The sequence below is a fragment of the Monomorium pharaonis genome, chromosome 3, assembly GCF_013373865.1.
Source record: "Monomorium pharaonis isolate MP-MQ-018 chromosome 3, ASM1337386v2, whole genome shotgun sequence".
Classification (NCBI taxonomy): Eukaryota; Metazoa; Arthropoda; class Insecta; order Hymenoptera; family Formicidae; genus Monomorium; species Monomorium pharaonis.
In genome coordinates this window covers 24,400,647-24,415,790 of record NC_050469.1, presented here as the reverse complement: position 1 = coordinate 24,415,790, position 15,144 = coordinate 24,400,647, and the positions used below count along the sequence as shown (strand labels likewise).

At 28.9% G+C, this 15,144-nt stretch overlaps 2 protein-coding genes across 6 annotated transcripts; one reads left to right on the top strand and one right to left on the bottom strand.

Moving 5' to 3' along the window:
• Positions 1-931: 931 nt before the first annotated feature.
• LOC105833713 (major facilitator superfamily domain-containing protein 8) lies at positions 932-10,829 on the top strand. 2 transcript variants are annotated; one of them, XM_012675654.3, is made up of 10 exons: positions 932-1,450; positions 6,058-6,202; positions 6,401-6,548; positions 6,963-7,206; positions 7,297-7,385; positions 7,464-7,683; positions 7,853-7,952; positions 8,241-8,375; positions 8,536-8,645; positions 8,757-10,829. In XM_012675654.3, exons 2-10 carry the CDS (start codon positions 6,171-6,173, stop codon positions 9,236-9,238), a joined length of 1,560 nt encoding a protein of 519 aa, XP_012531108.1. In that variant the 5' UTR covers positions 932-1,450; positions 6,058-6,170; the 3' UTR covers positions 9,239-10,829. The 2 variants fall into 2 exon arrangements, with proteins under 2 accessions (XP_012531108.1, XP_036140789.1); XM_036284896.1 differs by lacking the exon at positions 6,058-6,202.
• Positions 10,830-11,574: 745 nt separating this feature from the next.
• LOC105833719 (zinc finger C4H2 domain-containing protein) lies at positions 11,575-13,838 on the bottom strand. Of its 4 annotated transcripts, none has more exons than XM_012675667.3 (5): positions 13,408-13,838; positions 13,027-13,198; positions 12,745-12,926; positions 12,404-12,613; positions 11,575-12,309 (listed from the first exon to the last, which is right to left on the bottom strand). In XM_012675667.3, the coding sequence occupies exons 1-5, from the start codon at positions 13,464-13,466 to the stop codon at positions 12,180-12,182; spliced, it is 753 nt and encodes a 250-aa protein (XP_012531121.1). In that variant the 5' UTR covers positions 13,467-13,838; the 3' UTR covers positions 11,575-12,179. The 4 variants fall into 4 exon arrangements, with proteins under 4 accessions (XP_012531121.1, XP_012531119.1, XP_012531122.1 ...); XM_012675665.3 differs by having other exon boundaries at positions 12,404-12,628; positions 13,408-13,837; XM_012675668.3 differs by having other exon boundaries at positions 12,413-12,613; positions 13,408-13,834.
• Between the last annotated feature and the right edge of the window lie 1,306 nt (positions 13,839-15,144).

Genomic DNA, 15,144 nt, shown 5'->3' with positions numbered 1-15,144 from the left:
GACGCGCTCGGTGGAAACACACTCTTAGGCCGGTATTCATAGTCGGATCTTATATTTAAGATCCTCTTAAATATAATTAAGATCATCTTAAGTACTGTCTTGAGATGCCATCAGCCAATCACAGAGCCGTATTAGCATCTTAAGACATTGCTTGAGAGGATCTTTAAATAAGATTCGAATACCGGCCTTAGGCTAATATTCATAGTCAAATCTTAAGGTCGGTATTCATAGTCGAATCTTATTCAAGACCCATCTTAAGCACGATCTTGAGACGTCAATGCTGTTATTTCATTGGTTAAGTAAGTCTCAAGTCGGCTCGAAGCTAGACTTAAGACAATTCTTGAACTTAAGATCGGTCTATGAATTCCGTCTTTATTTAAAGATCGTTTCAAGCAATGTCTTAAGATGCTAATACGGCTCTGTGATTGGCTGATGGCATCTTAAGACGGTACTTAAAATGATCTTAAATATAAGATCCGACTATGAATACCGGCCTTAGAACGAAAATGAGGAAACGTAGTAAGACGCCTCGTATACGATCTAGCATGAAAAATCGTATCGTGTGCCGAAAGCTGTACTTTAGGTTTGTTCTTTGTCGCTGCACTACTAAACGTGTGCAACAAGTTAGAATAAGACAAACATATTTTTTCTCATTCTAACTTATTGCACCGGTACAGCAGTGCAGCTACCAAGAACAAACCTTTTAACTTGTTGCACCAGTACAGCAGTGCAATTAAGCGGGTCACACACACTTTCCGTAGAACGTAACAGTAAGGTTTTGACCAATCACGTACTTGATTTAGTCGCTTACTGTTACGGTCGTCCAATCCAACATGTCGAAACCTTACTGTTACGTTCTACGGAAAGTGTGTGTAACCAGCTTTAAAAAGAACGGGCCACTAGATCCTTCAAGGCGATTCTACAATTGCGTAAACGTAGTTATAAACATAAGGTTGTAAGAAATCAACTAATCATAGTCGATCATTTTTCGATCACAAAAGAAATAATTATTTGTGATTGGTCAGTTTTTTACAATTTTACGTTTACAACTACGTTTACGCAATTGTAGAATGGCCTTTAGAATCAGCTGTTGAATGTCGCACGTGTTTTCTTTTATTTTGTCGAGTCAGCAAATCGCTTATCGTCGTTGAATTAAATTGAATAATGAAAGAGCGTGATTCAGGGCTTCATTGGCTGAGTATAGCCGAGGAAAACAACGTCACGTGAAAGAAAGGAAAAGGAAGAAAGAAGAAGTTGGCCTCGTAAGGTTTTTTTTACAGATTGCAGTTTTGATAATACGCAAGGTTTGCTACAGAATTCTTAACATAAGTGGAACAATGGAACAAAGAATATGATGTACAAACGACAGAAGTGCCTGAACGCCTGCAATATCTTATTAAACTATTAATAGATGAGATACATATGTTGGAACAAACTACAAAATAATTTCGTAAGTAGATAAATTTGGAAGACAAGCTGATGCGGATTTATGAAACATACGAGATCAGTCATTGCAAATTAAATATTTAACATAGATATTTAAATATCCTCTATTATATCATTTGGATTTTATTACTATTTTTTTTGTTTTATGGTTTTTTGTTCAGTCTTAACATCAATTTTTGAGTTTACTGGATACATTATGCTCCATATTATTTACAACTTTTTCTTTAATGTTTTTATCAATAAAATTATATATCCTCCTTTTCTTATTAGATGTTATTATTGTTTACATAAATTCTAATTAATTTGCATTTTTATCTACAACGTAAAGAAAGTATTTAATATGTATACATATATGTAACATAGACTATGTTTACACGACATCTTCAATCAGGTTTAATACATCTATACTTCTAGAGCTGGCCAATCATAACCATTCTATTTTTTCGAGGAGTAGCAGTAATTGATTTTATTGCAATGGCGTTCATTGGGTATGCAGAAGCATTTCCTCAACGACATTACACGAAGACAAAATCATACTACTGCCCTAATTGGGCGGCTAAGAATGCTGGGGACTTAGTCCAGAGTCCAATCACTGTCTTTGATATTCGTCAAGATATTCTAAGATTTAGTGGTTCCAGCGTGCCTAAGCTTTCTTGTCCTTTATTGGATGAGGTAATACGGAAGGCCTTCACTGCTTTTAAGCTTCCTAATAAGGTTAAGCCTATTCATCTAAATGACTTGCCTACAAAGGATCTTGATAAGTGGGCTTCATCACCTGGTTTACCTTGGAAGTTGTATGGATTCAAGTCTTAGCGTGAGGTTGCGAAGGACGTTGACGCTTTTCAGAGTGTTCGTCGCTTATGGCACTTAGTCAAAGAAGGAAGAAATGTCAGTCTACCAGACTGTGCTGCGTTCGTAAGACCACATCTCGTCGAGAAGGATGAAGTGAAAGTGCGCGTCGTGTGGGGTTATCCTTGCACCGTATCTTTTCAAGAAGCGTGTTTCGCTCTCCCATTAATTGAGGGATATAAAAGATCCAGCTCACCGATGGCTTATGGATTTGAAACTGCACGCGGAGGATGTAGAAAGATTTTCCACCGATTCAATAAATATAAATTCTTTATGAGTTTAGATTATAAAAGTTTTGATAAAACGATACCACCATGGCTAATATGGGTTGCATTTGATATATTGTTGGCCAATTTAGATCTTCGTGAATATCAAGACTATGGTATCCCTGATACAGAAAAGTTGTACCGTTGCTGGAAGAAAATCATCGCGTATTTTATTAACACTCCAATACGTATGTGCAATGGTGAAAGATATAGGAAATCTCGCGGTATTGCAAGTGGCAGCTACTTCACTCAATTAGTTGGAAGTATTGTTAATTACATTGTCACTCAATATTGTATTCTTCATCAGAAGTTGAACGTTGAAGATATTATCGTTCTTGGAGATGATTCCTTATCCGCGCTATCAGGTAGAATCAATCTTAAACGTCTGTCCACTGATGCGAAAAGATTCGGCATGCAGATTAATATTTCAAAGACACAAGCTAAGTATTCTATCCAGGATATGAAGTTCCTTGGATATGTTATAAACTTTGGTAATCCATCACGACCATTGAAAGAGCTGTGCGCTGCACTCCTACATCCTGAACGTCCGGACCGAGATTTTAACGATTTTGCTACAAGAGCATTGGGGTTGATGATATCTAACTTTGCACATAATATCGAGTTCCATTGTTTATGTGAAGCAATACTACTCATCCCCCATAGAATTACTTACCATCTCTTTACCGATTTCTAAAGATATTGGGTGTTGATCAACTTCCAAAAGATCCACCTGGATGGTTTGAGTTGCAAATGTGGCGATATCGATGAACGCCTACACTGGCTCCCCAGTGTGTTCGGTGATTGACCAGTTTTATAATTTGGTGTTATTAAACCCAACGTGTAAATGTAGTCGTGTACATGTCATATAATTACTTTGTCACAAGCATATAATAACTTTGCTTTATGCCTTTTAACTAGTAATTTGTAATAATTGAGATGTAATGTACTTTAGCACAGATATTTTAATTTGTATAATTTTTAGAAAACAATGTAAAAATAACTTTTGATATTTTTCCAAGATGAATAGATCACTTTTTTAAAATAAAAATGTAATTAAGAATATCAAAATGTTAAATAAAAATGATTTTATCAAAAAATATATATAGATTATAAAAATATATGAAATTAAAAATACATATACAATTTTTAAAAAATATAATTTTTTAAATGTTTATTTTTGCTTGTTGAATAAAATACTGTTTATTAAATATTTATTAGTTTATTATTTTGATAAGTTATTGTTTTACATACCCTTTATAAAATAATACTTTAAATTAACTGCTAATTTATTATTTATGTTTATCTACTATTGATTTTTATCTGTTTATTTTTATGTTTTAAATGAGTTTTATTAAAATTTTTTAATTTTTAAGTAATAATTTAATATCTTTTAATTATTAATTTTAATTTACATTTTTGAAATCAATATAATTCTATCAAATGCTTTGGATGCGATTCAATCATGCTTTTTTTCACATTTTTCTTTAGCATTTCTTGCCACAAATATTTCTAAAATATATACATTTAACGTGCCTTACATGTTTGTTTGTTTATTTCACAATTGTTATTTATTAGAATTATTTGATGATTTCTGTTAAATAATTGGCTATTTTATATTATCGTAAGATATGTAATCTTCTTTCTCTCAGATACATAGTATCAACTGATCTTGAAATCTTACAAAAACCATTTGCATTTTAAATATGGAATATATTTGAAATATATCACATCTAGAATATATCGTATATGTACATACATAAATGCTGTACATTTGATCAAAAATATATATTAACTTAAGTGGGAATTTTCAAGTGGCCCAATATTAGCTCAATATTACCGAAACTTTTGTAGGCCAATATTGATCCAAAATTGACATAATGTTTGGATGATAAGTCTGATGTATTAAAAAATTCAGTACTCTATGTCTATATATATATATATATATACATTGATATTAATATAAAATTAATCTATTAATAGTAGAAGTCACTGACTTTTAGCAATGCTGTTGTACTTATACTGACATGCTACTTGAGATTCTTGCTACTGTCATTATTTTTATATCAAATGATAATATTAAAACCAAGAAATTATATATATGTAATTTTTTCTTATGGCATATGTCAAAATAATATTTTGTACATTATCACACATACTTTAGTAAATAAATCTGTAAATGATGGTGTTATTTTTTTATACAATAAAAAATATTAATAGGCACTTATATTTATTTTATAAAGTTGGTACATGTTGGACAGGTACTACAGAATAGTACTACTAAATGATGATTGGTATTTGGTTAACAGTATTGTTTATTAGTGTTTAATTATCAATATTACACTAATATTGGATTGTATTTTTAATTGATACTGTTGGCATCTGAATAATGAAATTTGGAAATCGTTTGCATTACCACCCTGGACATGATACTCTCTTGAATATCATATCTATTTTTTAACATCTTGCAATTCTTTTCTTTAGCAATAATTCTTAATATATATTTATAAACAATAAAGAATTTGAATTTTGCATAAACTCATTCTTGAGTATATAAATTATTCTAATTAAATATGATTTTTTCAAAAAAGAAATTGTTATGTCTAATAGATATTTTTCATTATCCGATAATGTCAATGATGAGATATGAATATATCGCAGAATTGTAGTTCAAGAACAAGGATTCTTTAGTGTAACATTTTTGATCATCATGTAAGGATCATTCATAGATCTTTCGCTTTTATATAATGATTAATGATAATTTTAGTAATTATTAGCTTATGTTTTGTAGAGTTATTTATACAGGGTGAATTTTAATGGCTGGTATGGCCATTTGCACATACATATGTCGTACATGTGTGTACTAAGATTGCAGTCGGTAATCCCATCTCTCATAGTAAAAAGTTGGGACAGCCATTAAAATTCATTCATATATTTGTTATTATATAATATTTATTGTTATTTATTATATATATAATTATTTAATAGTTACTATAATTGTTTTTTTCCTGAAATTCTAAAAACTTAACTGTTTTTCTTTTTATTTATCTCTGTCGCTATCTATATCAGCGACTTTCAACTAGTTATCTCTTATCAAAAGGTATACGTCTTCCATCATACGGTATTATCTGTTATACAGTATATTATATATCTTTTTTATTAGAGCATTAAATTTTTCCAGTGTAAGTTAAAATTTTTTAAACATTGGATTTTCTGTTTAATTATGTAATTATAAGTTAAAAATACTTTTTTAAGCTGTTTATATACAGAGAAAGAATCTCTATTTTAGGAAAAATATTAACTTGATTTTTTATTACTTATATTATTTTCTATTAATAACATTTTATAAAATTTATATAATTTTTATTATATTAACATTAACAAGCTCATATGTATAAATACAGATATTGAAATAGTTTAGTATTTTATTAGAAAACTTCAATAAAATTTTAATTAAAAAATTTAATATCTTACATATTTTTCTTTATTTGCATAATAGGTTGGTGGTTTGTGTTGCATGTTGATGCTCTATAGAGATTCAGAGATTTTTACTTTTGCAATAAATTTTCAATCTTATAAATGTAGAAGAGGATAGTATAAAACAATTTTTTAATGGATTGGTACAGGAAATTTTTTAATAAAAGGTAAATTATATTTAAATTTTTATTTTTAATTATTATTAGATAATTATGTTATATTAGAATATTATCAATTATTGAGAAAATTCAGAGTAGTTTTTATTAGTTGTCTATATATCTTAAGATATTCACCATTCAACTTTAATTAAACATTTTGTAGATATATTTGTACATACATATTTACATAAGATATTGATTTTTTAGGCGAGCTGAATTTCCTGTTGACGATTTAGAAACTGAACTTGAAAGAAAAGAACGATGGAGAAGTGTCTACACAATTTATTTTACCATGTTTTTAATGTCACTTGGCTTCAGTATTATACTTACTGGAGTTTGGCCATACTTAGATAAGGTATATATTATGAGGACAGTATCTTAACAATGTTATAAAAATGACAATTATATATACTTTAGAGTTGTGCTAATTATTCAAATACAAATCAAATCGGTAGTTAAGTAAGATTTTATTTAGATTCAAATCCAAAATATTCGAAAATTTTGAAAGATTTGAAACATGAATCACATATATTGACGATTTTATAAAATTACACTTAAAATTACTTTATATTTTATATAATCAAGGTTATTTTTCTTACATATAATCTTTTTTTATTATTTATATTTTAAAATTCAATCTAACATTATTTATTACGTTCTTAATCAAACGGTATGTTTCAACTATTTATTTCGATTTGGATAAAAGTTTGTTGATTTGATTTGATTCAGATTTGCACATCTCTAATATATTTAAATATATATGTTTTAGTTGGATCCTACTGCAGGAAAAATATTTATGGGTTACATAGTGGCAGCCAATCCACTTGGACAAATGTTGTTCTCACCATTGATGGGTTGGTGGGGAAATAAAAGAGGATCAGTAAGATTGCCACTTTTAGTGACTTTAGCATTATTTACTCTATCATCAGCAGTTTATAGTATTCTTGAAGTAATACCCGGAGATAAAAAAAGTTACATGCTTGTTGCTAGATTTTTCGTTGGTGTTAGTTCTGGTAAATACTTTTGCGATTTTTATAACATATTAGCAATTACATATTTAAGATGTTTTATTTTAGTTTAATTGCATGTTTGATTTCTTGCAGCTAATATTGCTGTAGCAAGATCTTATTTATCTGCGGCCACAAAACTTTCAGAACGCACACATGCAGTTTCTATGGTATCCCTAGCACAGGTAATTTTCTGTCATTGCATTTTTATATTAAAATAAATAGAAAAAAAGATTATATTGTAATATTTTTATATTTTATAGGTCCTAGGTTTTGTGGTAGGTCCTGGGCTGCAAGCAGCTGTAACACCTCTTGGAGATCACGGTGTAACATTTCTACTGCTACCTTTAAATATGTATACAGCAGCTGGTTGGATTAATGTACTAATGGCGATATTTAACTTTATCTGTTTATTACCATGGAACTTTAAGGAACATAAAATTGCCATAAAAGAAGCTATGCGTAATGAGGGAAAAGCTACAGGTATATAATATATATTCAAATGTTATTTTTATCTTTAAATATGATATAATTTTTTAAGCAATAAAAACTAATTATAATAAGTTGATTTTATTCTATTTTTTAATTAAATTATTTTTTTATTCTTGATTCTCTGTCAATTTTTCTATAATAGAATTTATTACATTTACAGAAAAAGAAACATGGAAAGCTATAAAACCAGATTATTTGGCTGCATGGACTTTAATTTGTGGATTCTTTGTTTTAGTCTTTAATTTTGTTCTTCTTGAAACGTAAGTGTATTCATTTTCTGATAGTTATTATAATAAAAAATTAGACGTGAATTTAAGAGAATTAAATAAGATTAAACTTAAATCATGATTATAACTAAATAAAATAACTATTGAAAATTATGCAAGTTTTTTTAATAGGATTAAAACTAAAAATTTGATTTTAAGAGTTAATTTTTTTATTTACTGCAAAATAGTGTTGAAATTTAAGACCTTGATTAAGACATTAAAATCTTGATTTGCCATTTGCAAAAGTTTTAATTAACAAATACGCATTTTTAAATATAATAGTCTTGGTACTACTCTTACCATGGATCAATTTGCTTGGACTAAGAAAGAAGCACTATATTATATGGGAATATTAATGAGCGTTGGAGCTGTGATAGCCTGTGTTACATTTACCATGATTGGACCACTTTGTAAAAAGTAATTATATGGTGAAGTTGCAATCTCTTATTGATAAATAGTCAACACTTTGTATAATAAAAACATTACTTTATTGCTTTTATAATACTTATAGCTGTAAGTAAATATTTTTCACATTATTTGTGCTATTAAAGAAAATATATATTGCAATCCTTTATAGATTTGAGGAACGTAAAGTAATGTTATGGGGTGGATTCTTTTTTATGGTGATCGGACGAGTATTATGTATTCCATGGGGTCCGGATCCTCCTAAACTTGCAGATTTTGGACGTGAGTATCTACTTAATGAATATTTTTAAACTGTATATTTTTGCATTTAGTTTTTGTTTACGCATATTATGTTATATGACAATTTTGTAATGAATGCTTAATATCTTGTAGCATTTGGCAATATCACGAAAGATATTAATGGCACAGAAATCGTAGGATGTTCCATTAATCAGACATGGTGTTCTTATACTCCACAAATCACGATTACTCAATTTTTTATTGGTTATGGCTTTACCTCTATCGGTTATCCCATAGGAGTTACTTTGATGCAAACTATATTTAGTAAAATCCTTGGTCCACGTCCACAAGGCGTATGGATGGGTTTACTGACAGGTGCAGGATGTGCGTCTCGCGTTTTAGGTCCGATATTTGTGACCTTTATTTACACTAATTTAGGAACGTACCATACTTTTGGTATAACTGGTGTAATGTTAATTATTTCCATGTTGTGGTTACAACTTGTAAATAAGCGTTTGATTGCACCAGAGATAAAGAAAAGCAATCAACCGTCGGACAAGCAAGGAAAAGAGGTTCAAATTCCATTAGTTCAGTCAAGATCTGATAATACTCAAACATCGTGCGAAGCTGTGTAGTTAACAGAACATCAAATTGTGATAATGAAAGCTGTGTATTGGCAAAGAGAAAATTATCTTTCGTGCAATATAACTGCCATAAATTGTACATAAATATTGACAAATATTAAGGTAACAATACAAATTGGTTTATATTTTCTATAAATGTATACAAATTAATACTATTAATATTGTTACAATCTGTAAATGTATAAATATTTTTTATACAAAGTTGAAAGTTTTACACTAAATACGATTAAGAATAAAAATGGATGTCTTCAGAAAAATTATGAATATTTAACAATAATTGAGATAAAATAATTGACAAAACATTCATAACGTGCTCAAAACTTTTTAGTATGTAAGTGTTTAAATTTTAATTATATTTTTATATAAATAATTATGTCATATTAATTATAATGATATTAAACAGTAATGTGTAAAACTTGGATTATAAAGACGATAAAAACTTGCCATAAGTAATATAAAGTGGAATTGAGATTATTTTATTGATATATATGGAACTCGATATTATTCTTCCAGTATGTTTTTTATTTAAAAAGAAGTTTTAACTCTAAAATATGCACAATTATTAACATTAATACTATTAATTCTTAGGGAAAAGAGTATGTGTGCATATATAAATATGAATTACACATTGTGAGTTTTATATACACAACTTTAGTTCTACAAACACTTTTATCAACTACAAAATGTTATAAAATCGCACAAAAAGTAAATTTCTGTAATAATCTATAGTCTGTGTATTTTTATATACTTGTTGGTCGTTTATAAACTTTTAAAATTTTACATTTAGCATTATTAAGATTAAATTAATACTCTATAGCTATGTCTAAGAATTTGAATAATGTATAAATTTACACACACACACACACACACACACACACACACACACACACACACACGCACGCACGCACGCACGCACGCATATATATGTATATATAAAGCATTGTTAACTCTCCTAGATGAGTAACATTATATTCAAATGTATTATACACAAATCACAGCAAATATTATACGATGAAATTTGATTGCGTGTACTAAACAATGATCTAAGATTTCTTAATCAAGTCTTTTAGAATATTTTTTGTTAGTGCAATAGCCATTTTCGCTTAAACTAGTTTAGATGTTGGATTGTTTATTAGATTATTATAACATTTGTGAAGTGTGTACTTTAATAGTTGCTTATATAAGTATAACGTAAATGCAACATAAATCAATGCAAGAATAACAGCTCGAACAGTTTAAAAATCATAGAATTTTAAAGGCGTCTTTAAAGACACATTTCTACAAATAGTACAAAAGACATCTCAAAAATGTCTTATGATTTAATTTAGACTTTGTGTTGGCTGGGAGGGTACAGTCTGCTCTTTATTTTTTTTCCATGTAGCTTGAAGAACAGGGAAAGACTGACCTAATTAAAATTTTATAAAATTTTACATTAATTAAGAAATAAATAGTTAATATTACATAAGCACGTAGATATTACCATTTAACTTTTTAAGTAAATATTTTAAAAAGTAACACGATATAAAAAATTATGAATAATTTACATCCAACATTAGAAAGTCGTAATTGAAATTGTGGCGAATTAAAAAATTTGAATAGAATATAATAAATTTTATAATATAATTGAAAGATATTTCTAGAAAAAGAAATACACGAATTATATATATTCTTAAGTGCAATTAAAACTGTAATTAATTGTGCAAATAATTCATATTTTATAAAATGCAATATTTTGAGGTAATATATAGGCAATATCAAAAATTTTTGCATGACATATACATACATATATACGTTTCATGCATCTATTTTGTGTATTAAATATGGAATTAATGTTGTAATTTCATTATAAATTCTTATATCCAATAATTGAGAGCTAAATATATGGATTGTTAAAAGATTAAAGCCAATATCTGAGTGCAATGACAATTTTTATCATATAACAAATATGAAATAAAATTAAGTTAATATTTCTCAAGAGAAATAATAAAACTGAAAACTTATTTTATTTATGCATCTGTGAAGATTTTCAACGTTGCCTACATATTTGCCTCCATACACAGACATTTTAATATTTGTATACATTAAAAATACTTTAAATATACAATGGCAAATAAAAATAGTATTTATATAACTACATGTTTTATATAATCAATGAAAATAATATATAAATATGAATAACAAATAATTTGTATTTACCCTTATTTGTTTATAAAAACTAATTCTTTTTCTATTCTTTTTATAATAATGAAAACTAGAATGCACTAATATATATTAAATTCTTAATATTTAAATAAATGTAATACGGTAAAGATAAATCAAACTAGTTGTCAAATGTTAAATTTTTTATTTCTCTATTATAGTAGAAATTATTTTACTATCATTTCTTATATTTCTTCTTACATACTTGCAACATGAATACAATAAAACCTTTAATTTAAAAAAAATCAAAAAATTGACACATATAAACACATAGATTTTTATAAATGCTGTGCTATCACTTATAAATGCTAATAATACGATAAAAGTGCATGGTTACTATGGATTACAAAAATGATTAATATATGTCTCCTTGATGAATTGGTAGAAATGCAGATTATTCATACAAATATTAGAGATGTGCGAATCACGAGATTTTTTTTATTAAATCAAAGTTGAAATATAACTTAACATTTATTGTTCGATTTAATCTTAATACACAGATAAATAAAAAAGATTTCTTTGTAAAAAAATAATACTGATATAAAAAGTCATTTCAATTATGATTGTATAAGATTGTCATGTAACTCATATTTGAAACTTTAAGATTCGAAATTTTTTAATAATATGGATTCGAATCGTAGAGATTCAAAATCGAATAAAGTTTTACCTGATTCGAGATTCGATTTATAATTGAATAGTTCGCACATCTCTACAAATTATTTTATAATCACAATTAATCTTTCTTCTTTGGTTTCTTAGGATTACGCGAACGCGATTTTGCTTTACAGAGTGGACAAATTGGTGCATTCCTATGAATTTGTTGATGGCACGAAAGGCAGGACTTCATAGGTGGTGGTTGTTGCCTGTAAAGCAATAGAAATATTTTTTATTATAGAAGTACCAACAAGTAATGTTTTAAATTTTACATGAAAAATGTAATAAGGGGACGAGATATACCAGTGGTACCTGAATGTTGGAGCGGGTGGCCCTGGGGCTGGTGGTAATGGTCTGGGCTCTGGTTTACTTGGCCCCTGAAGCGGTTGTGGAGCAAGGAAAGGTGTAGAACCACCTGGATGGCCAGGATGATGTAGCCCGAGTGGTGGTAACAAGTCGTCACCCCGTACATCAACTCTCCATTCTGCTTTTTGCATCGGACGTTCAAAATAGCTATGAACAAACCGTCTACACAATAAAAGTTTGACTCAGCTCAGTCTGTAATGTCATTCTCCACTTATTGGCTGATAAACATGTACCCTCTTACAGCTAATCTTCAATTTCAGGATAATCAAGATACTCACTCAGGAGAGATAAGATCCGATTCGGTCTCATACAACTCTGGTAACCTTTCCAAACCCAAAAATTCCCTGCGCATACGGTCAATGTCATGCTTCAGTGGTTGATAATCATTATTATGAATCAGTTTTGCAGTTTCCCTCGCTCTGTTACGTGCTTCCTCTGCTTGCTTGATCACTGATTCCATCTAATGAAATGTAAGCTTTGTTATTAACGATACTTCACGCAATTCTGAACATGTCTCATTTCAACTCTATCTTGTAGAAATAAAAGCAATGTAAATTTACTGCATTGATATCTGCATGTATCTGGCGCAGCTCCTCTACGTGTGCCATTTTCTCCTGCATTAACAGATCCATTTCTTGCTTGTATTCTAACAAACATTTCTCCTCTTGCTCTGTCTGCTCCACTTCTTGCAAAATTCTCTGTTTCAGCTTCTCCAACTGAAGAGTTTTTGACCTGAGGTGGAACAAAGAAAAGAAACATTCAATCACAAATCAATTTCTTGGGCTACGTTCCGTTTCACACATGATGCGCATAATGCATTGTTCATTTTTGTTTAATGTCCGACAAACAACAAAGATGAACGATGCATTATGCGTGAAACGGAACGCAACTTTATGCATCGCATGAAAGAATACATGTAAGACGCTGTCGCGTCCTTATACCTAATGTCTTTTAAAGCTTCCAACTTCGCGAAAATCACCGCTGTTTCGGACGCCGACATGTCGAAGGTTAATTAATCCCTGTTATTTACGAGTTACTTCGAGTTCCGAAATTTCAGCGGCGAGTTCTCCTGACTCAAGTTTGACTACTGCATATTCAGTATCTGAGCGATTGGATTAGAGAAACCAAAAAAACCGTGATACGTAATTTTCACGAAAAGAAAGTTACGCGCGATCGAACGACTCCGTGAACACCAGTCTCCTGTACGACTTTAGCGACAAAGTTGCCTGATAGAATTGTTAAAGAGCAGCTCGCGTCATTTGCGAGAACACAGTGGAATAGTGGACTCGGGTCTCGGTTCATGAATCGGTTTTTTTTCTCTTTCATCTACCCGCGTGAGATAGCGAACTTGAAATCTGTGTCCAACGAGATGACGCGACGCGCCATCTGGGATGCTGGGTCTCGTAACCAAATTTCTTTCTGATCGACAGTTAAACTTTACATAGAGACTCACATTATTTTCTTTGCTTGTATTTTTTGTGCATCTTCACTCTTTCTCTCTTTTTCTTTTTCTCTAAGTATATATTTTTAATCCTCATTTTAAGTGTAAAATTTTTAGGTATTTTAATTAAATCGAACAAACTAATATTTAGTTAAAAAGAACAGACTTAATATTGAGCGTCCATTGTATAGCAAATCATTTATTGGCCACAAAATGACTAATCAGGATTTTTTTTAAGTTTAATAGATAAGTTTCTCAAAAGTGCTATTTTATCCTTTTTATGGTATATATATATATATATAACTATAAGATCTCTCCTCACTTGCTGAGTAGTAATTTATGGCATATAATTTGTATTTATCTCAAAGTACATGCATATTAGATCAACTCTTTCTATATATATTAAATTATAATTTTATATATGTAATATATGTCTATTAATTTGAAAAAAAAAATATATATATATATTATTGATAAATTAGTAAAATTTATTAAGAAACAAATCGTTAATGGCAATACTAAATAAATTAATTGAAGTTTTGTCGACACGCGTTCTTTAACTATTTAGATATTATTTATTACTAATTTTAATTAATGATTTAATTTACTTATCTTTTTTTAATTCTTAAAAAAAGATAGAGGATGAATTAAACCAAGATTAGAGTTAATTTGATAGAAATGGATATTAGATGCAGAGCTTGTTCGATTTGTCGTGAAGATTGCGTGACGCACGTGTCTCAATTTAAGAATCGAATGGTCGCGTTATAACAAACGTAAGAGGCATGAATAATGTACCATTGATTCCTATTTAACCCTGGACATATATACGTCACCTAGCTTTCTTTCTCGATGCTCAGTTGCGATGATATATCCATTATCCATAATGCAGCTGTTGACATTGCGTAATTGCAAGACAGACGAACGACTCAAGACAGTACAAATATTTATAAAATATTTAAAAAAGATTGAAATATTTTATATATACATAAATATTGTGTATACGGTAATATAAATACATGTAAATATAAAAAAGATTATAATAATTATGTATATATATATATATTATAGAAGAAATACTTTGAATTTCTAAAATAAATATTATGTATTTCATAAATTGTATAGTAATAATTTTTGTATTACGTACATATTTTAAAATCAAAAATTTCTTACTAAATCTTTAATTACTACATAATTTTGAAAATAAATTTTATAAAAATATATTAATAAAAATATTTAT